This window comes from Callorhinchus milii, unplaced genomic scaffold (assembly GCF_018977255.1).
Source record: "Callorhinchus milii isolate IMCB2004 unplaced genomic scaffold, IMCB_Cmil_1.0 Scaffold14, whole genome shotgun sequence".
NCBI lineage: Eukaryota > Metazoa > Chordata > Chondrichthyes > Chimaeriformes > Callorhinchidae > Callorhinchus > Callorhinchus milii.
Genome location: NW_024704755.1, coordinates 11,867,056 through 11,889,788, shown reverse-complemented (window position 1 = coordinate 11,889,788; position 22,733 = coordinate 11,867,056). Strand labels below are relative to the sequence as shown.

The following is a 22,733-nucleotide window of genomic DNA, read 5'->3' as shown; positions in this document are numbered from 1 at the left end:
GTATAGTTTTAAAAAATTATCCTTGCATTTGATATTGTATCTTATCACATCAAACGGTCTCAAAGTGCCTCACAGGATTTACTGTAAAATGTGAGTAGTACCGACTGAACTAAGCCGACACCACCAATTCAAGCCTATAGCAGCTGTAGCTCTACATAAGATTATTCTGTTCTTACATTACACAAATATTAAACATTCATACCTGTACAGTGCTTTGAGACTTTTCCATGTAATAGGGAGCTACAAAAAGGGCAAGGTCTTTCTGCTTTCAACAATAACCACAACTTGCATTTATAAAGCGTCCTCAGGGGTTAGAGTCATGGAGGGCTGGCTTTCAATTTCTAAACTGTTAGATAACGAAATAAGGGGACACCTGTAGGCACAGACATATAGCATGTCTATAGTATATAGATGTCTTTACTCTGCTTTCAATCTGTGCAATAGAAGTGGAAATGCTGTATGTGTTATTGTAGTAATTGGGCTATAATGAATTATTTTACTGGACATGATATGCAATTTTCGATGATTTGCAATTGTCGGAATGACTTTTTCCTTTCAAAGTTGACCCAAAGTTTCTCCGAATAGAACCCGGGTTATGCTGGGCGTCAGGAACTTCCAGAAAACCTCAAGATTAATTTCCGGTCAGTGGCCATGATGGTGCCTGATCGGCAGATCATCATCCGTGTCAAACTGGCGAGCTGTGGCTTCATAGACAACATCACCCTGGCTCGCAAGTTCTTTGTGCTTTATAAACTGTGTGAGGAGCAGCTTTCCAAACAAGTGAGTGTGCCAGGCTGATCCTCTGGAGCCTTTAGGACAGTTTAGCATGCCATCATCATGTGTGTATTCTATTCAGTTCTAGAAAGATGCAATTTTTGTTGTTGTTGTGACAGGAACTGTGTGGGGTGGGGAAGTAACTGATCTGTAATAAATGACAATCGCAGAGAGCTCACCTGAGTCTGGATAAACCCTATTTCTGTTGCATTTTGAAGTGCGCAGAATTTTGCACAGTGTTGAATTCAGTCGCAGCTGTCAAGCCAACTTTCTGTAGTTCTTACAAATAAGTTACAGAAAACCGGCTTCAAAATTAAGACAGTATTTAAATATGTAATACTAATAATATTATAATAATCTTGCATTTGATACAGTGCCTTATCATGTCATTGAGATGACTCAAAGGATATACTGTAAAGTGGATTGACTGTGTACTTTGTGGGTGAAATGCGGCAGCTAATTGCACACAGCATTGTCTCACAAACAGCCATGGACTAAATGACCAATTTAATTGCGGGATTGTTGGCCAGGACATGGGGAGAAACTTCATTCTCCTTTCAAATGGTGCCTTAGAATTTATTTATGAAATGCTACATAAATGGAGTAAATCTAGACCAAGTGGAATATCTCTCACTAAAGCCACTCTAGTTTAAAACCGTACTATTTTGTGCTTGACCCTTTGAATTGAAGAACGTTAATTCACGTTCCGGTTACTCTGTGGAACAGCTTGTCATCCGCGACTGGTGTCTGTGCGTTTCAGGTCCATTACGATTTTGGCCTCCGCAATATTCTGTCGGTCCTGCGGACTTTGGGAGCTGTGAAGCGAGCCAGCCCCAATGACACGGAGCCCACCATCGTCATGCGAGTCCTTCGAGACATGAACCTCTCCAAACTGGTAATCGATTTTAATTGCGTCTGAGAGAATTCACGGTATTTTTCCCTCCCCCTCTCCCCCAGCCCTCCCCCTCCCCAACCCCCCCACCCCAACACACACATACTACCAAACAGCTGCTATGATTAGAATGCTGAATGTTAACAGCAACAACAATTTTCCTTAAAAAAATGCTATTCCTTTCTTCGAAAACGGCCGTCCGAGGTATTTGGAAAATCGCTTCAAATTCCATTTGTGCACAATTTTAATAGGAGCACCGGAAGTGTATCCAAACAGTTTCTTCTAACGCTCGGTTTATACCGCGGCAAATTCAGCCCAAAGATCATGTGAAATAACAGTATGTGTCTGATGTGAGCCATGCAGTCTTGGAGCAGTTGATGCTGAGAGCACCTTGGGCCGGTTGATTGAATTAGAACATGAATTGGTTTCATTGCAGCAGAAGTGAAAAGAAGCGCAAACCTTCACTCTCTGTATGTTGTTTTCAGATCGATGAGGATGAGCCATTGTTTCTGAGCCTGATTGAGGACTTGTTTCCCGGCATTCAGTTAGATAAAGTGGGCTATCCACAATTAGAAGCTGCCATTGATAAACAGGTTGGTGAGAAGGTTGCATTCTTATTATTATATTATATTATTAGCACAGTTTGAAAACAAATAATGTCAACCCGGTGAAGTGTGAGAGTTGCCAGGAGTTACATTGACATTCAAAAGTGCTAAATAGATATCTGAAGGATCCTGTTTGAGCCCCGGGAGATGTCCATGGACCTTTATGAGATTGTGTTTTGCTTTTAGATTGAGGATGGAGGGCTGGTAAACCATGCACCATGGAAATTGAAGATTATCCAGCTGTTTGAAACGCAGCGTGTCCGACATGGGATGATGACATTGGGACCGAGCGGGGCTGGGAAGACCACTTGTATTCACACCCTCATGAAGGCTATGATAGGTAAAAAAAACAGTCCTTGCTAGAAGTGGCAGTTTTTAAACGATGCAATGCACAGGAACAGACTGCATCACGTTTATAACTTACTGAGGATGACTGAATTTTTTTGATTAAATGTTCCCTCAACTCATTCCTTCTCCCCTCCATTCCGACTGATTTGAAGATACAGCCAACCTTGTAAACACCAATTCTGGGCAGTTTGGTCCTGTGGGTGAGGCGACGGGAAAGTGATTTGTTTTGGCAGAGGCAGAAAGAGGGGACAATTTTCATAACTCTGGACTCGGCTGGATTTGAACCTGGATCCCAGTGGTGCAGAGAGAACTTTCCAAAATTTTACCCCTCGAATATATCCTCATTCACAACAGTAATTTACACTTTTATAGTGCCTTTCACGTCAAAAAATGTTCTTCAGAAGCTCTTTTACAAAATAAAACAAATTTGAAATGAATATATATATATAGGCTAATGCAGCAGTAAATTTGTGTTAGCAACATCTGCACACAACCTGCCTGTTAACCATCAGCATCACTGATAGGCTTTTGACGTTATTTTGTATTAACACGTTGCTGTTTATTGCCCAGGGTGTGGTGAGCCTCACAGAGAGATGCGGATGAACCCTAAAGCAATTACAGCCCCACAGATGTTTGGCCGTCTGGATGTAGCCACCAATGACTGGACTGACGGGATATTCTCAACATTATGGAGGAAGACCCTCAGGGCTAAGAAAGGTATAAGACCGTTCCAGGAAAACAGAATGAAGAATTGCATTTCTTTACCAACTAACTCCCTGAGAGAATAGTTTTACCACATAAATTATACTTTTATGTTTTCTGAAAGAGATTTTCCTTTTACAAATTGTACATTTTTGTATTAACACACCAACATTTCGCCCACACAATGTACAGTCAATTCACTTGACAGTATATTCTGTGAAGCACTTTGAGACGTCTCGAAGACGTGATGAGGCGCAATATCAAATGCAAGGATGGTTATTATAACTTTAAATAATGCAGCCATATTTACAGAGGTATTTGCCATCAAAAACACCTATCGATACCCAGCATCTTAAAGAAAATCTAACTGTTGTGGTCTTAATACTGATGAATATTAATTTGGATTGAATGTACGTTGAATGCATTTCAGGTGAACACATTTGGCTGGTACTGGATGGACCTGTTGATGCTATTTGGATAGAAAATCTTAATTCTGTTCTCGATGACAACAAAACACTGACTCTGGCAAACGGAGACCGAATCCCAATGGCTTCAAATTGCAAAATAGTCTTTGAGCCGCACAACATTGACAATGCTTCTCCTGCCACGGTCTCTAGGAATGGGATGGTGTACATGAGTTCCTCTGTGCTTGACTGGAGGCCGATTCTAGAGGTGAGTGACTATAAGTTTGTGTCGATCCGTGTTATTCCCTCTCGAGTGCAACCTATGGCTCGTTTGGAGACAGCATTGCTTGGCACGCCACCAGAAAGCCACTCCCGAAGTCTGTTACAGTAAAAAAAATTAAAAGTTTCTGCATTTTAATTTTGCACTAAAGGTTATTATGATATAAATGTGAGAATCTTAAGTGCCTCAATTCCTGGAATCAGTGTAAGGGTTGGTTCGTCAGTATTGGTTTAACAGTTTAAGTGTCCAATTAGTTTTGTGCAAATTATTGATTGTTGTACAAAAAAATCCTGTGAATCAATGAAGTCTTTAGGGCCCTTTGGGGAGTTGTTTGAACATGCAACATTAACCAGATGCACTAAATCTGACCTTGAGGATATCTTTACTGTTTACTGAGTGTGGGGAAAATGCTGTGACCCGTGATTCTGTTTTGTAGCTCGGTTGTTTGAACAGGAAATTGCCAAGTTCCACATAACGTCTTTGTTTATTATTCTCTCGACAAGAGTTGGTTAAAGATGCGCTCGCCAGGTGAAGCTGAAATCTTGAAAGAGTTCTACGGAGCGGTTTTCCCAGAGCTTTACCGCTTTTGCTTTCAGTCTCTGGAACCCAAGATTGAAATGCTTGAAGCCTTTGTTATTATGCAGAGCATTAACATGTTGCAAGGACTCATTCCACCCAAGGTATTTCGTACCATTTAAATCCACGATCGAAGTTCCTTGTTAAGATTCTCACAATCTAGCAGTAGTCTAGGGTGAAAGCTGTTTCAACTCAACAATACTCTGGCCAGGCCACAGCTAGAGAACCACATATAGTTCTGGTTGCTGCAGCAGGAAGGGCCCTAAGATAGAGGAAAGCAATGAGGATGATCCCCAGTGTTAGAGGAATGGGCCTTGTGCAATAATTCAGTAGGTTAGGGCTCTTCAGTCTTGAAAATACATGTCACGGGGATTTTAAATGGGATTGAAAATTTCAACTCAGAACGATACCTTTGGAGGCGGCAAGGCATCCAAGCCAAGAGGGCACAGGTTTACGGTTGTAAAGGGCAGTTTCAGGGCAGACATCAGGAAATATTTATTCATCCAAAGAGTAACCAATGACTGGAACAGTTAACCAGGAAGTAAGCTTGACCCAGGACTCCTTTATTTAAAAAAAAAGCCAACTTGATGCTGTGGTGGGTCGGTATTTTAGAAGGTTGAGATTAAATGGGATTCACATCTTCAAGACTGAGTTGGATAGATATTTGTTAGGTCAGGGTATTAAGGGATATGGGGCAAAGGCGGATAATTGGACTTGAGGCACAGATCAGCCATGATCTTGTAGAATCATGGCTGAATGGCCTACTCCTGTTTCTATGATGAGCTATCTTCACCTGAGTCTCTCTTGTGATCTTTTAAGGTCCTATTTTCATCATAACATTTGTTGTCGGTTCCAAATTAGTTCAGTCAGTACTTTTGGATGTGACTTCAAATTGAATTTCTTCACTGTTAACCTGCTGCAGGCTGAAGATGTTACAGCTGTGGAGATCCCAGTCGCATGTGAATGAAATAAATCGTGGGCACTGGTTAATATCACAGTGGCTGCCTCTAGCACTGTTACACTAGAGCTATGTCTGGCATGTTGCCAGAGTTTGCAACAGGGAGTTCAGGTTACAGTCTTTAAAGTCCTCATTCTCTCGAGTTGTAAGTCGACCCAGGTGATTTAATGCTGATTGTGACTAGTTAGCAATACTTCACGATATCGAACTGGCCCTATCACTTCTCACACACTTTCAAACCTCATGTAAAGATAGAGAGCTAATTCTATTTAGGCCATACTCTGAAGCTTCCAAATGCATTGAATGTATTCTATGTTGTAAATTTCTATGGCCTTTGACTGCTCCTAATCTGATACTATAGTACGTTAAACATAGTCTAAATCTCTGTGGTACAACTAGTGTTTGTTTTGTGGTGTAGGAGCAGGCGGGGGAGATAAGCCGGCAGAACCTGGAACGCTTGTTTATCTTCAGCCTGATGTGGAGTATTGGTGCCACACTTGAGTTGAATGACAGACAAAAAATGGAGCACTGGCTGAGAACTCATCCCTACATCAAATTGGACTTGCCTGACATTCCTGTACCTAGTGAAAATCTGATGTTTGACTACCTTGTAGGACCTGATGGTGAGTACAGTTCAATGTTTTTCAAGCACATCTCTGGATGTTTACAACCCATTGGTTTTCCTCCAAAATTGATTTATAGGGTATTGAAATGGAGCGTATTGATTATTTAGAGGTATTGATTTAGAGGGTATCAGAGGAAAGAATTTCTGTTGTCCTGGCAAGCATCCCCTAAATAAAATTAATTGCTCACTTCATGGCTGCTTGTGGACATTGCTGCGCGCAAATGAATTATTTTTATTTGTGTATTTGTTTGTTGACAGTGCAGTGAGCCTCTCAATTGAAGTTTATGAAAAATATTTGACATTTATTGCCAGATGAGGAAGGTTTGTGCATTTAAAAAAAGTTGGTATGTAAATAACAGTATATATGACAAGTTTTTTTTACGGCACGTCAAGTACAATCTCATAAAATTAACTATCACTTTTGTATTGCAACATTCTTCCAGATTGGGTAGAGTTGAAGGTATAATGGGGCAAAACCATTAATGAGCCTCGAAGGTGAAAAGTAATAAACATGTTGTGCTGAGGTATAAATTGTTGCTCATCAGAAGATTTATTTCACTTTCCTACAGGAAACTGGTTACATTGGAACACCCAGGTTGAGGAGTATGTTTATCCTATAGACAGTACTCCAGAATATGGATCCATCCTTGTGCCTAATGTGGACAATGTTAGGATTGACTTTCTCATTCATAATATTGCCAAACAGGGCAAGGTAAGCTGCTGGTTATATAAAATATATCCTCACAATTGATACAGCACCTTAACATTGTAACATTTCAGGAAGCTACAAAGGGCTAATGCTGATTATTTGTTTATGAAGATATTGGGAAATATTTACAGAAGCATTGATGAGGCTAAGACCAGAATTTAATATGATTAACATTGATTGATTCACATCTGGAGCAGGTCTCAAAGCTCTTCACGTAGCTGACTGGGCCACTCAGCTGGGAAATTAATTCCAGCAAAATCTAAAGGAGATGTTTTCATTGTTTGTGCACAATATTGAAATGTGTCAAACTTGAAATCCCTTAAAAAAAATTTGGTCATTCAATCCACGGTTGTTTGTAGGACACTGCTGTGCGCAACTAGCTGTGACGTTTTGTCCACAAAATAAACTTCTGTGGAGAGCTTTGAGAAGTCTAGAAGACATGATAAGGCGCTATATCAAATGCAAAGAATATTATTAGCACTTGGCAGAGCCCCTGGAAAAGCAGAGGAGGACGTCAACTCTACATGTATAATGATCCATGTAGTTAGATACAACCCAAAATTGTTCATTTGAGACATTATTTGGGATGAACTGAAAGGTTTAAAACGTACAAGAAATCTGATGTCAAATGTAATGATTACTATTGTGTATATTTGCATCAAAGGAGTTGCTTTAAATCAGTCTGTTTTCACAGTGGGTGCTTTTGATTGGGGAACAGGGAACTGCTAAGACTGTCATTATAAAACGTTACCTGTCTAAATACAACACAGAGACTCACCTGCCAAAAAGACTCAATTTCTCCTCCGCTACCACACCTTTGATGTTCCAGGTAAGGAGTACACAAATTGTTCAATTCCAGTTACCATTCACTGTATATGGCTAGGGGGTCACATGGAAGTAATAAGTTCCTTATTATCAGAAAGAATCATGAAACTTGTGTCAGATTCCAAGTCATTGTGTATCATCGCCCATCGGCAGTGAAAAATATTTGAAAAAAAATCCAAGAAAATGCTGTAATCTAAATTAAATGTAATCTAAAAACAGTGTCTATGGGTTACAGATTGAATCCAGTCTCAGCATTCAGATGACCAGCAAACCATTCATTTTTATTCTGCTGATTTGAGACATTTCTTGAATCCCTCGTTGGGATTAATTCATTCTAATTTACTACATGTGTCCCTCTATATATAGCTGAGCATTGTATTTTCTGTGAATAAATTGCAGGTCATATCCTGATCAATCAATGGTAATATTCAGTTGTGAATATTCTTGGCTACGGGCCCTTAAACGCCAATGACGTGGAGGACATGTTCAGTTGTCATTTACATTGATCTGGATGCGTTAATGCGCACAGAAGGGATGGAGACTTACAGTGGGAAGTCAGGGTGGGGTTCAGAGTCAACATGTGGGTTTCCTGGGTTTAATGATTTTTATTGTTCCTAAAATAAGTAAAAACTATCTTGAGTAACAAAAGTGAGCATGGGGAGAAAAATTAGCAAACAAAATATATTGGTGTTGAAATAAGTAATCCTTGCATGTAGTTTAGCATCTATGACATTGAAATATCTTGAAGCATTTCAGATGGATTTCCTGACACATGTAGTGACCTTGTATTTGTAGGAAAATGTGAAAATCCATTTGTGTATCGCAAGATCTCACAAATAGCCATGAAGTGAATTAGCTATTTACCTCCTGATTAAGTATGTGCTTTGACTATTTTTGATCAGAGAACGATAGAAAGCTATGTGGACAAAAGAATGGGAAATGTTTATGGCCCTCAAGCTGGCAAGAAAATGACTGTGTTTATAGATGACATAAACCTGCCTGTCATTAATGAGTGGGGCGATCAGGTAAGTGCAATGTTCCTTGCTGCCTCAAATCTGCATTACAATATCTGTTATCACAGTAAGGAACGGATCTGAGAAGCAAGATATATAAGAGTGAAACAGTGCCAATGTGTCACTCTAGGTGTTCAGGAGGTTTAGACTTGATTCTGATCTTTGTGAATAACTTGGAACGCTAACTGAATAAAAATATTCCACGTCTTAGATTAATGTTTTGATTTCTTCAAAACAAATTCCCTGAGCTCTCTGCTACCACCTCAAATTGCCTTCAGTGCCAGCTCACAGATAATGGAACTATTGGATTAACTGTTTTCTCACACTATATAAGTACATTATTCATTCATTCATTCATTTATTCAAGATCTAGATTCTAATTGATAGTTACTCCCTTTGGAACAGTATGTAAACCATTACTTGCTTCCAGTGCTACAGCTCACAGATAGTTTATCCTTGTGGGGGGAAGAATCTGCAACATGCATGACAGACCTTATAATGATAGTAACATTTTTGCATTTGATCCAGTGCTTTTAATGTCGGGAGAATGTCTCAAAGGGTTTCACACTTTAAAGTGTAAAGCGTATAGTGACTGCATTTTGTAGACAAAGGAGGCAGCCAGTTTGCGCACAGAACTTATGCAAGAATGATTGTTCTTTGTTTTTTTTTAACTTAAATATTCCACGTTTTTCATTTCCCTTCCCTCCCACTAGAGAATTGCCTCACTTGAGTTTAGTGCCTTCTGTGCTGGAATTGCTGTGTGGCTAATCATGGATGTTAACAATGAAGGCCATATCTTAGTGCAATATCCAATACTCTTTATATTCATAATCAAGTGAGACTGTAACTTTGTGTAGTACTATGGAAATCTTTCACCATGGGTTGGGAGGAATTATAATAACAAATAACTTTTGCATTTAACAATGTCCCTTAATCACACTGTAACATCTCTAAGCTCCCCGTTTTCTGTAGTGTAGTCGCGACTGCCAATTTGTCCCTGGCAAGTTCCCTCAAGACAGCCATGATATCAATGACCTATTTCGATTGTTCCTCCCCTCTCTGAACCGCTACCCCGAGTGAAGGGCGTTATTGTTGCAATAACAATGCAAGTTGTTATTGGCCAAATGGAAGAAATATTGCTGTGGTAACATTTTCTTTTGGTGTGTTCCAAGGTTACCAATGAGATTGTGAGACAATTGATGGAGCAGGGGGGGTTCTATAACCTGGAGAAGCCTGGCGAATTCACACACATAGTGGACATTCAACTTGTTGCTGCTATGATTCACCCAGGTGGAGGAAGAAATGACGTTCCTCAACGGCTGAAGAGACATTTTTGCATTTTTAATTGCACATTGCCTTCCAATGCCTCCATTGACAAAATCTTTGGTGAGTTTTGGTGGCTTTATGACAGAGCTTGACACATCCTGCTCCAGGATATTTTAAAAACGTTCAATCATACATGTGGTGAGTGGACAGATAACTGCCGAGATAAACTCTTATATTGTGTTTACATACACGCAAGGCATGTGTGCATGTGGCATTTTCAGCATATAGCTGGCCAATGTCTGGATAATATTACATGTGATTATATTGAATTCACAGAAGAATCGTTTCAATGACACAAGTAGTTGTACCACTCATTTGAACCAGTCCATTTGCATTTGGTTGTGGCCAGTATTCTATGCTGCGTTTTATTATTCAGAAATCTGAGTCAAGGGCCATATATTGCAAAATACTACCAAGGTTTCAGCGGCTTTGATGTGGATTTTTTCATGCCATTGTGAAGGTCACTGTCAGACACTACATGGTCTATCTTAATGTAACTATTTAAAACTGGAGGTGAAATGGCAGCTTTGGTTGCCTGGGGTTGAAAGTATGAGATTTTTTTTAAAGTTGACCCTTAATGTGAGTTTTGAATTCTTGTGAGTCGTAGGACTAAGATGGGTAATTAAACAGTTCTACAGTTGTGAAAGTGTTCCTTTCAAATACATCAAATAGCTAAACAAACCTGTCTTTTTTTAAATCATTTTTCTACTTGCTGCAGGTGTGATTGGAACAGGTCATTTCTGTCTGGAGCGAGGATTCCCTGAGGAGGTGACGCGTCTGGCAGCTCAGCTTATTTCCATTACACGTAAACTTTGGCAAATAGTCAAAGTCAAGATGCTTCCAACACCAGCCAAGTTTCACTATGTCTTTAACTTGCGAGACCTCTCCAGAATTTGGCAGGGCATGCTCAATACTACTGCTGACGTCATATGTTACAAAGAGGTAAAGGTTTCTATCATTTTAACCCAGTGACTATTCAGCTTAAAGACCTTCTTTTTTGATCGAGCTTACGGTCACCTCTCCCCTCCCTCTCCCCCTGGCTCGGGGTCAGACTCTGCCAGTGTCAAGCCCTCCAGGACGCTCTTGTTGTTGTTATTGTTGTTGTTGTTCAGCGCTTCATAACTGGAGACTTTCAATTTCCCCTAACTTCCTAATTTCTACCCTCCATGTGGAATGTTTCTCCAGTTCTGCACTGAAATTAGCTGGTAAGAAGTGTACTTGTAGGAGGATAATGTGTCCACTTTAGTCTCCTCCAAGGTAGAAAACTCCACTATTAGGTGCCACTTTACAAGAGACCTTACAAATGCACAGTGTAATTGTCCCCACTCATAGTGTATATTCAAATAATGGACAATTCTCAAAAGTCTTACTGCCAGTGCTGAATCAACACTTGAAGTGTATTGTAACAGAGGCATTAAGAAAACGACTGAAGAAGTTTTGGAAAATAAATGTGACATGAATTCCTTCACATATCAAGCATAACAGTTTTGTGGACTCTTAAATGTAGATACTTCTGAAACTCTGGAGGCACGAATGTAACCGAGTGGTGGCTGATCGCTTTACAAACACCGAAGACTGCGAATGGTTTGATAAAACATTAATCCACATTGCTGCTGACGAACTTGGGGAAGAAATCAAAGACGTCCTCAATACAGAGAGTGAAGACTTCTTTGTAGATTTTTTGCGTGATGCACCTGAGGCTACAGGTTAGGCACTGCTTGGATATTCTTGTAGGGTGGAATACAGACTTCAAATTGGGATGCTTCACTTGACTAGTCACTGGTATCTGGATTGTTTTGTTTGAAGGATGGTACCTTGCAGTGTAGGTAACATGTCTGTTTGGCCAAACCCCTGTTTGGGTTGGTTGGCAATTGTTCCCAGGCTGCTACAAATACTTTGCAGGCCTGCCAGGATGTATGTATTGGTAGACTGTTGGGAGCACATTGGTGATTTTATATTTGATGCAGTTTTAGCTTTGAATCGTGGTAGGCAGTGGCAAAATGAGCTTCTGGCAGTGTATTTTTTAATAACCCTAAGAATGTTTGAAACGGTCAATGGATTATTTTGAATAGGTTCTGTTCCTTCCCAATTCCAGGTGAGGAGCCAGAAGATGCAGAGTATGACATGCCTAAAGTTTATGAGGCTATAGAATCATTTGAGGCATTGAACGATAGGCTGAACCTGTTCATGTCCCTTTACAACGCGTGTGTACGAGGTGGGCATCTGGACCTAGTCTTCTTTGAGGATGCAATGATTCACTTAGTGAAGGTGAGCTGGATGCAGCTTTTGTTTGTGCGCAGAAATTGTTGAATAGAAAAACAGCACAGAAAGCAATGGAAAGCTGAGTAAATTCTCAGACCTGATCATGTACACGGTGGAAGAGCTCATTGCAAAAGATTTAAAAATTCATCTGTGAACGTAAAGATTACTTTGCACCCTGGTAATTGATTTGAAAGTGGGTATTCTGTGCTGCTATTTGCAGATGTCAATAGCATTTGAATGTTCGGATTTGCCCCTTTTTAGAATAATTGTTGTACTTGTATTCCTGACCATTTCACCACTCAACTTTAAGCAGATTTTACAGACGATGTTGCATCTTTAACAGTCGTGCTGTGGGGTTTGTTTGCAGATATCCCGCATCATTAGAACTGTTCGGGGCAGTGCCCTCCTTGTTGGTGTGGGTGGCTCAGGCAAACAGAGCCTCACAAGACTGGCTTCATTCATTGCTGGATACCAGACGTTCCAAGTCACCCTCACCAGGTGTGTCTCGAGCTGAATTTGAGGGTGAATGATGGATCAAAACCTTATATATAATATAATCCTTGCATTTGATATGGTGCCTTATCACGTCTTCGAGACATCCCAAAGAGCTTCACAGAACATACTATAAAGAGAATTGATGTGAATTTTATTAATATACTACACTACAATTTACATTGTATTGCATTGTAACAATAGTACCTTATTATCCCTCTAAAAAAATAAATAATAATAATAATTTAGTCACTCAATCTACGACTGTTTGTGGGACACTGCTGCGTGCCATGTTGCCATGTTTCGCCCACAAAAACATAGTTAATTCACTTTACAGTATATTCTGTGAAGCGCTTTGAGACGTCTAGAAGACATGATAAGGCACTATATCAAATGCAGGGATTATTATTATTATTGTAGCTTGACTGCTCTACATACTTCTTAAAGATACAGTACATCCTCATACTAACAAACTGTTGGGTTAAAAAATACTGAAGAATTGACAGATTTTGGTAACTCAGAGCTATAAGGAAGAAGTTAAAATACAACTACTGTATATTACAAATTGTCGTAACTATATTAGAATTGTTACAATGCAATACAATTTACATTGATATGACACCTTTAATGTCAGGAGGACATCTCAAAGTGCTGCTGGCTGGGCACCCGAGCTGGGGGTTATTTGTTATACCTATATTCCACGTTCATTTCTTGACCTCAAAAATTATTTTTGAACTCATCTAAACGGGAACCTGTATTTGCATGTTTCATTGGATGTGTTTAGGTCATACAGTGCCACTAACCTGCTGGAGGATCTGAAGCTGCTGTACAGAAAGGCTGGACAGGAGGGAAAAGGAGTAACCTTCATTTTTACAGACAATGAAATCAAGGACGAGGCATTTCTGGAATATCTGAACAACGTTCTTTCTTCTGGAGAGGTAGAGTACAGCGCTTCCATTCCCCTGTATACTCAAGCCTTCTTATTAATGCAGGGTGTTTCCAATTACATTTCTGTAAGCGTGTCGGTGCCAATGAATGTGTTACCGTAATTCATATAACTATTAAGTATAGAAAAACTACACGCCATGTTTTAGATGGTAGATAGAGCAGTCTTTGAGCATCATTATGGGGTGCCACTGAATAATGGGCTTTGGGTTTGTGCCACTGATTCATCTCACACGTCTTTGTTACTGATCTCAGCCACATTATAGGGGAAACAGCTGCCACTCGCTGGGAGGGAGAAAAGAGAGGAAGATATTCCCGAGAGATCGCTGAGTCTGTCCGGCTGCCACATCTCCTTTGGCGGAGGATTGGTAACTGGTTTGTTGGCTCTTTGGTCACTCTGAAGGAGTTTATCTTTGAGCTGGAGAAAACTGGAAAAAAGGGCAAGAAAATAATTGTACCCATGGGCTTGTGAGAGGCAGCAACAGTATCTAAACTCTGTATTATCATTATCGTTCAGAGTTGATTTCACCTGAATAATTGACTGCTGAAGCACTTTGTCATTTTTTTGGCAGGTCTCAAATCTGTTTACTCGGGATGAAATGGATGAAATTAGCAACGACCTCACTCCCGTAATGAAGCAGGAGTTTCCACGGCGACCACCGACTAACGAGAACCTGTACGATTACTTTATGGGCCGGGTGCGACAGAACCTACACTTGGTGCTTTGCTTTTCACCAGTCGGGGAGAAATTCCGCAACCAAGCTTTGAAATTCCCAGCACTTATTTCCGGCTGCACCATGGACTGGTTCAGTCGCTGGCCAAAAGATGCTCTTATTGCAGGTGGGAATATATCCTAATAATAATCCATATATTTGATACAGCGCCTTTCAAATTGGAGGACCTCTCTCAAGCACTTTACAGAGCATAGTGAATACCATACCATAGCATACCATAAAGCATAGTGCCTGTACTTTGTAGCTGGACGTGGCAGCCAATTTGCGCTCAGCAGTATTCCACAAGAACCAGGAAATGAATGGGAGATTGTTGGCCAGGACACCAGGAGAAACTCCCTTTGATTTTTGTGGGCACCTGCTACAATGCAACACTCCCCCAGACCTGCACTGAAGTGTCAGCCGACACTGTGAGCTCAAAGTCCGGGCAAGGGGCTTGAACCCATCACAATCTTGTGACTTAGAGGCGAGATTGTTCCCAATGTGGAATATGCTGTGCGTTTTTGTGAACAGAAGTACAGTAATCATTTGATGTCAGTTCTTAATGAAATATTACCAGTTATCCTTTGGTTTAAGAAACCGATTGCTTTTTTGTCTTGCAGTGGCTGAGCACTTCTTGTCTTTGTTTGAGATTGACTGCACTCTGAAGGTGAAGCAGCAGGTGGTGGAGTGCATGGGCACCTTTCACGATGGTGTAGCGGAGAAATGCATGTTGTACTTCCAGCGGTCAGTGAGTTTCTTGCCTGAAAACCTGCAGATAGACTAGACTCAGAGAAATTACAGGCTGGATTGGGCTGACAGTATCTTACACTGAAGCTATTTCACGTAATTATATCTGACCAGAGTACAGTACGTCTGTATAGGGAGGTTTGTGTTTTTCCACGAACCTCACAATATTAATGCATAATTATTAATGCTTGATTAATAAGTCACCATTAAATCTAAGAACCTAGCAACATTTAAAAGGAAATTGGATAGGTATTTGAATAAGAACAACATAGAAGGATACAGGGAACTGGGATTAGATAAGATAACTCCTGTAGAGGAGGTCTATAAATTCAATGGGCCAAATGTCCCCTCTCTATGATTTTATACCTTGTTGATTTTGTTGTGGTTGTATCCAGGGGATTGAAAGTGACCATATTAATTACCACAGTGTGTACTTTATACACAGCACCTTCAGGTACACACTCTAATGTTGGCCTCATGTACACCAACTCTCAGTAAATGGAGAGTTCAGTCTGATTAACTTCAATAAGCATCACCTTTCAAACCTTTTGGTTTTCTATACAAACAGCAAAGGAAATGAGGCATCAAGTTTTGAATGTTGAACAACATTGCAACCCAACCCATAAATATTAATTCCTTTCGATTTTCTACTTCACAGATACCGGCGTCCAACCCATGTAACACCAAAGTCCTATTTATCCTTCATTCAGGGCTACAAAGCTGTATACCAGGAGAAACAGTTAGAGCTACAGACATTGGCAGAAAGGTATTCTGAGTATTTGTTGTATTGAGGTACTTCCAGATCTTTTGTCTTGTTTCTCCAAACCTCCTCCCCCGATTTAAAAAGACGGTAGTGTATTTATTGAAGGTGGTAAGATTGTTATTGTTAATACTTATATTATTATTAATATTACTCTTAATACTATTGTTAATACTTTGGATGTAATGGTAAATTGAGGTGCGTCTGCCTGAAGGTTGTGGGTTCAACCCCTATGCCTGGACTTTGAACATGTATACTCTAAGTGTAGGCTGACACTCCAATGCAGTGCTAGGGTGTCTGTCCTGCATCGTTGGAGCTGGCCATCTCATCCTTTGAATGAGATGTAAACCGAGGTTCCGTCTGTCTGTTCAGATGGAAGCTAAAGGAACCATGACACTATTTGAAAAGCTTATGTATCCTGGTCAATAATCTCCCAGGAAAATTGATCATTCACTCATTGGCTGTTTGTGAATCATTGCTGTGTGCAAATTGGCTGCTACATTTGGCTATAAAATATACAGTCCCTATACTCTACAATAAGTCCCGTGAAGTTCTTTGAGATGTCCTCAAAGTGAATATGATTATAATAATAATGTTGCCTTTTTTTAAACAAAAAACAAGCAATAAAAACAGTTTTCCCTTTTGTTGAAAGAGAAGTGTCTATGAGTTCAAAATGATTATTTTAATATTGTTTTTTCGCCTGTAATTTTTCCCGAAAGAATGAAAACTGGTTTGGAAAAGCTGAAGGAGGCGTCTGAATCTATTGTCGCTCTCAGCAAAGAACTGGAAATAAAAGAGAAGGAGCTTAAAATTGCCAATGACAAGGCTGATATGGTAATATAATATCTAACCCAACACCCAAGTGAAGTTTAAATGGATAAGGATTTTTTAAAATATAATTGTATATATTCACAATCAATCATTATGTTTCTTACATCGTGCAGCATTTTTTAAATATTGAAAATTGTTTTTTGCTATCGTGGATTTTTATTCTGTTGCATATAAGCAGTTTTGCCCCACTTGGGGTTAAGGAGCCATATTTTAAAGGGAATTTTAAAACTTGAGCTAACCTGAACTTTGAAGTTGTGGTGTCAATTTGCTAATCCTTTGTTATAGCTCCAAACAGCATCACAGAGCATTGGATGTAAATCTGAATTATTGCCATCATGTCCATCACAGGAATTGCTTAGGAAACTGGATGTGGTCCAGAGAGATCTGAAGAGAGCAGAAATAAATTTGCTTTTGGTTTGCATCCATTACCATTGTGCTTATGAATGATGCCCCATCACTCTCTCTATTGCATGCTCTTTATCACAACTCTCCTAGTCTTTTATGCTGATGACATCAGTATCTGTGGCCTTGGACGTCCTTTTATAGGTGTTGAAAGAGGTGACTGTGAAGGCTCAGGCTGCGGAGACAGTAAAGATGGAAGTACAGAAGGTCAAAGACCGAGCTCAGGCGATTGTGGACAGTATATCTACCGATAAGGCGATGGCTGAGCAGAAACTGGAAGCTGCCAGACCAGCGTTGGAGGAGGCTGAGGCTGCCTTGCAGGTGAACAAGGCCTTGAACTCACATACTGTAGGCTGACACTTCAAAGTGACGCTGACCGGAACACAACATTCTCAGAGGTCCTGTCCTTTCTGATGAGATGTGAAACCTACTTCCCATCTGTCTGTTCAGGTTGACTGAAAGATCCTACGGTACCATTTGAAAAGAGAAGGGAGTTCAGTTCCTCTCTGTGTCATGGCTAACATTCCTCCAGATAACATTGGTCACTCACTTACAAAATACAGTCACTTCAGCTTACAGTAATTCCTGTGAAGCGCTTTGAAACATGAAAGGTGCTAAATTAAATGCAAGGATTATTATTATTATTATACAATAATGCAGAGATGTCTTGCAAAGGCAGCACACCAACCCTCTTCCCTGAACATGTTTCAGACCATTAAACCGGCTGATATCACCCTAGTACGAACGCTTGGCCGACCTCCCCATCTGATTATGAGGATCATGGACTGCGTGCTGCTGCTTTTCCAGCGGAAACTGAACCCCGTGAAGGTTGACGTGGAAAGATTGTGCGTCATACCATCGTGGCAGGAGTCATTGAAGCTTTTGGCGGGTAACCCACTGCAAGCCTTACAGGTGACTGATACGGGACTCGGCAGCAAAGTGGCTCCTTCAGTCAAATCATTTACAGCTCACACCCGCCAACAGAATTTAAAGACAGATGGGGAGGCGATGAGGGGGGGAAGCAAGTGGAAAGCTAGAGAGAAGAAGTTCCAAAGATTGGGGGCATATAATCTGCAGGCTCAGCCACTGATTGTGACATGCAGAGGGCAGGAGACGTACAGCAAGCCCTAGCAGAGAAGTGGGGTAGAAGATCAGAGTGATTGGAAGGTGAAGAGAGATATGATAGCCTTTATCTAATATTGACAATGCACCATCGTAAGGTGGAAAGTAAAAGGAGATCTCCCTTGTCTGGAGAGGCGAGGATTCTAGTACAATTGAACGTTTTTCTATTTAACTGCCATCAAATGCTTCTTTTTTTTCCACAGCAATTTCCCAAGGACACCATCAATGAGGAAACGGTGGAATTGCTCTGTCCGTATTTTGAAATGCTAGATTACAACATTGAGGTTGCGAGGAGGGTTTGTGGCAATGTAGCCGGTCTTTGCTCCTGGACTCGAGCCATGGCCAACTTCTATGCAATAAACAAAGAAGTTTTGCCACTTAAGGTTTGTTACTTCTTAGAATAACAAGTACATCAGTTCATACTTAAATGGCTTGATTTCCTATCTTAAACCATTCATACAAGAAGCTTAATGGGGAGTGCATGCAATCCCTTTACGTTGCGAAAAGTGCCGGGTGAGGAATGGTCTTGACATTTACAGATGATTCACTTAATATCTTCAAGGCAAACCTTGCCGTACAGGAGAGCCGTTTAACCATTGCCTTGGAGGAGCTGAAGAAAGCACAGAGCGAGCTCGATGCTAAGCAGGCAGAACTTGATACTGTGCAGGCAGAGTATGAACAAGCAACAAGAGAGAAACAGGTAAACCTGAGGGTGTTGTTAGATGCTAAATTGAGGCAGCATTTTCCTTTACCCAGAGGGGATTTAATGACTGGGAAAGGTTGGCAGGATAGGTGGTTGAGGCCAAGATACTGGATGTATGGAATCATAGAAACTCAGTGCAGAAGGAGGTCGTTCGGCCCATTGAGTCTGCACTGTCAGAGAAAGTCGTTCATTCAGTCCCACCACACTCTCTATCCCAAAGCCCCCTTCGTCTCTACCTCTCATATAAAAAGCAGCTTGGTGCTGTGATGGGGGGATGGTAAAGTGTGTGTTCTGAAAGGATGAGATCAGGTGGGCTAAAGGGCTTTCTTCCTTCCAACTAATCTTGTTACCCATAGGAATTACAGCACAGGAAGGTCATTGAGCCTATGCTGGTGCCAGCTCCCCTGCTGTCTGGAGCTGTACGCTTTAATCTCAATGACATGCTCTTTCCTCATTATGTTCAGAGGCACCGCTCGGGTGAATATTTTTGCTGTGTTTAAATTGCACGTTCCGGGCAGACTTGCTGGACTGTATCATTTGGAAAAGTCTGAAAAAAGTCCACTTTGAATCGTGAAACCATTTTCCTTGGTATTTGATTGCCAGGCATTGCTGGAGGATGCTGAGCGCTGCCGACAGAAGATGCAAATGGCGTCAAGTCTGATTGATGGCTTGTCTGGTGAGAAGGCTCGCTGGACTCAACAAAGCAAAGAGTTTGCTGCTGAGGAAAAGAGGCTTGTAGGTAAGAGCTAACTATATAGTTCCGTCTCTTGCCAAATAAAAACAAATGCCTTCCTCTCTCCTACCCTACTTCATGTCTTTATAAAACAATTGCTGGCAAACTTTTTTTGGTTTTGGAAGGTAGGAAATTGCTATTTTCTTCAATGGGTAAGAAGTATTTTCAGGCATTCGGTAATCCTTTAAATATGTCCGCAAAGATATTCCTTCTCCCTGGTATTTTTCTCTCAGTGGTTAAAGTCAAGGTGCAGCCATGAGCAAGTCTTCCTTCATGTTCTCCATCCATTGAACCATTACAGTTAAAGATGAGACATTTTAATTGAATATATCCCCTCTTTGTTATAGGTAATGTTCTGTTGGCTACAGCTTTTCTGTCCTACTCTGGTCCATTCAACCAGGAATTCAGGAACCTTTTGTTGAATAAATGGCAACAAGATATAATGCTGCATAACATTCCATTCACCACAACTCTGAATGTCACTGAGATGCTTATCGATGGGCCCACAGTTGGAGAATGGAACTTGCAGGGTCTGCCTAACGATGATCTCTCAATACAAAATGGAATAATTGTTACAAAGGCCACTCGCTACCCATTGCTGATTGATCCACAGGCTCAAGGCAAGACCTGGATCAAGAATAAAGAAGCTAAGAATGAACTTCAGGTAGTAGATATGACTTGAATTGCCAACTCTCGTGTTCTAATACAACTTAGACGTTTAGCTGTATTTTCACGATTGATGCAAATGCTTCGAATGAGTCGTTAAATCAAGGTCCTATTTGCCTATTCAAGATCTGTTAAAGATCCCATGGTACTATTCAAAACGAGAAGGGAGATTCTCCCGGTGTCCTGGACAATAATCCCCCAGATAAAACATGGTAATTCGCTTCATGGGACATTGCTGTATGCAAATTGGATGCCACTTTCACCTACAAAGTGACGCAGTGACAGAGTCACTGTACATTACAGTAAATCCTGTGAAGCGTGTTGGCGTAGTGATAAGGCACTATATCAAATGCAATGATGACGAATGACGTGGAGTTGCTTAATTACATTTATTTTTAGCTTATACAAAATTCAGTGTTTCTAGTACAGAAGATGAGGATGGTGAATGGTAAATTACAATGTAGTAAATGGTACACAAGAAGCACATGTTTCCAATCTGGTTATAGGTAACTTCACTAAATCATAAATACTTTCGAAATCACTTGGAGGATTGCCTTTCTCTGGGGAGGCCACTACTTGTTGAGGACGTTGGAGAAGAACTGGATCCAGCTCTGGATAATGTGCTGGAGAAAAACTTCATCAAAACTGGGTCCACCCGAAAGGTAAAGCCTTTACTAATTCATTGACTAAGGTTTTAAAAACCTCACCACCTGAACTCCTTCAAATGCACTTACAGTCACTTCCCCCCTGTCTCTCTCTCATTTGGGATCTGACCCCATCCTTGTGTAGTCCCCAGACGATATCCTACATGAAGAACACTGTATAAATGCAAGTTGTTTCTATCAGTGAAGATGAACACCACCATTGACCTTACCTATGCAGCGTTTTTTGTATCAACTCTTAGCAAAAAAAAAAGCAATTCCCGATTTCTTTCGTGCAGGTGAAAATAGGTGATAAAGAGGTGGACATTATGAGTGGTTTCAGACTTTACGCTACCACGAAACTGGCCAATCCTGCCTACACTCCAGAGATTAATGCTTGCACTTCAATTATCGACTTCACCGTCACCATCCAAGGCTTGGAGGATCAACTTTTGGGCCGAGCCATTCTTACGGAGAAGCAGGCGAGGAAAATCTCTCGTACTTTGGTGGGGTGGAGGGCTGCTGCACGCTGCGTGCGAACACAGGAAACCGGGCTAGTGGTGAACAGGACTGATGGATATGTTTGTTTTTTGCAGATGTGTTATAATTAATAATTTTATGGACCCAAAGTATTGAGTTATTTTGCAGTTGACCCTGCAATTGACTTGGCTTCAGTTGTGGAAACGTGTTTCACATTCCATCTGGGTTTTTTTTTAGCCTTTATCTTTCTAGTCGTCATCTTGTATTTATGTCCCCTTGTTACTGATTTACCAACAAATCAGTGTAACTGTTTAACTTTTCACCCTATCTAATTTTAGATGCTTCTGTTGGATCAGCCTTCTAACCTTCTGGGTTTCTGTGAATACAGCCCTGTTTTTTTAAAGCCTTTCATTATAACTCAGACCTGCTATCACCCTAGTAACACTACAAGATTTGTTAATTGCCATATGAGTCATATGGAGATTTTGTCCTATGGTTTATGCCAACAATCCCCCAGATAAAATTGCTCATTAACTTCCTGTGGGACATTCCTGTGGGCAAATTAGCTGCGGCATTTACCTACATATATAGTCACTGCACTTTGCAATAAATCCTGTGAAGTGCGTTGAGATGTTTCAATAACGTGATAAGAGGCTATGTGAAATGCAAGGATTATTGGATTATTATTGAAGGCCAGATACGAAAACACACAAACCAAAATAACAATCTGCATTGAGTATTTGCAGCTCCTTAAAAGGGGTGGAATTTCACCCATAAACTATACAGTCGATTTACTTTACTGTGAATCGCTTTGAGACATGAAAAAAGCACTATGTCAAATGCAAGGATTATTATAATTATTATCATTATAAAAGCAGAAGAGAGCAAACTGCTTGTTTACAGTAACACAAGGTATTTGATGTTTAAGGAGCTGGAGAAAGAGCGGACAAGCCTGATGGAGGACGTGACTTCAAATAAAAGGAAGATGAAAGAACTGGAAGATAACTTGCTTTACCGTTTAACAATGACTCAGGGTTCCCTTGTAGACGATGAAAGTCTGATCGTCGTACTTCGAAACACCAAGCAGACAGCTGAAGAGGTGACGCAGAAACTAAAGACGGCAGCTGAGACAGAGACACAAATAAACACTGCGAGAGAAGAGTTCAGGCCAGGTAACTAAGCTCTTGATGTGAAATGTG

The 22,733-nt window shown here is 40.6% G+C and overlaps 1 protein-coding gene across 1 annotated transcript in view; it reads left to right on the top strand.

Annotated features, from left to right (window-relative positions):
* The window catches only part of LOC103176183 (dynein axonemal heavy chain 5-like), a 57,622-nt gene that overhangs the window by 25,312 nt on the left and 9,577 nt on the right, over positions 1–22,733 (top strand). Inside the window, 30 exon segments of the mRNA XM_007889590.2 lie at positions 586–780; positions 1,535–1,669; positions 2,152–2,259; positions 2,458–2,611; positions 3,190–3,336; positions 3,752–3,993; positions 4,509–4,685; positions 5,958–6,162; positions 6,734–6,876; positions 7,568–7,702; positions 8,601–8,723; positions 9,884–10,097; positions 10,756–10,979; positions 11,545–11,743; positions 12,133–12,305; positions 12,667–12,797; positions 13,576–13,729; positions 14,309–14,576; positions 15,070–15,193; positions 15,855–15,962; positions 16,676–16,790; positions 17,334–17,510; positions 17,901–18,101; positions 18,515–18,694; positions 18,874–19,011; positions 19,618–19,753; positions 20,095–20,411; positions 20,920–21,075; positions 21,354–21,536; positions 22,463–22,706. Of these exon segments, the coding sequence (XP_007887781.2) occupies positions 586–780; positions 1,535–1,669; positions 2,152–2,259; positions 2,458–2,611; positions 3,190–3,336; positions 3,752–3,993; positions 4,509–4,685; positions 5,958–6,162; positions 6,734–6,876; positions 7,568–7,702; positions 8,601–8,723; positions 9,884–10,097; positions 10,756–10,979; positions 11,545–11,743; positions 12,133–12,305; positions 12,667–12,797; positions 13,576–13,729; positions 14,309–14,576; positions 15,070–15,193; positions 15,855–15,962; positions 16,676–16,790; positions 17,334–17,510; positions 17,901–18,101; positions 18,515–18,694; positions 18,874–19,011; positions 19,618–19,753; positions 20,095–20,411; positions 20,920–21,075; positions 21,354–21,536; positions 22,463–22,706 (5,206 nt within the window).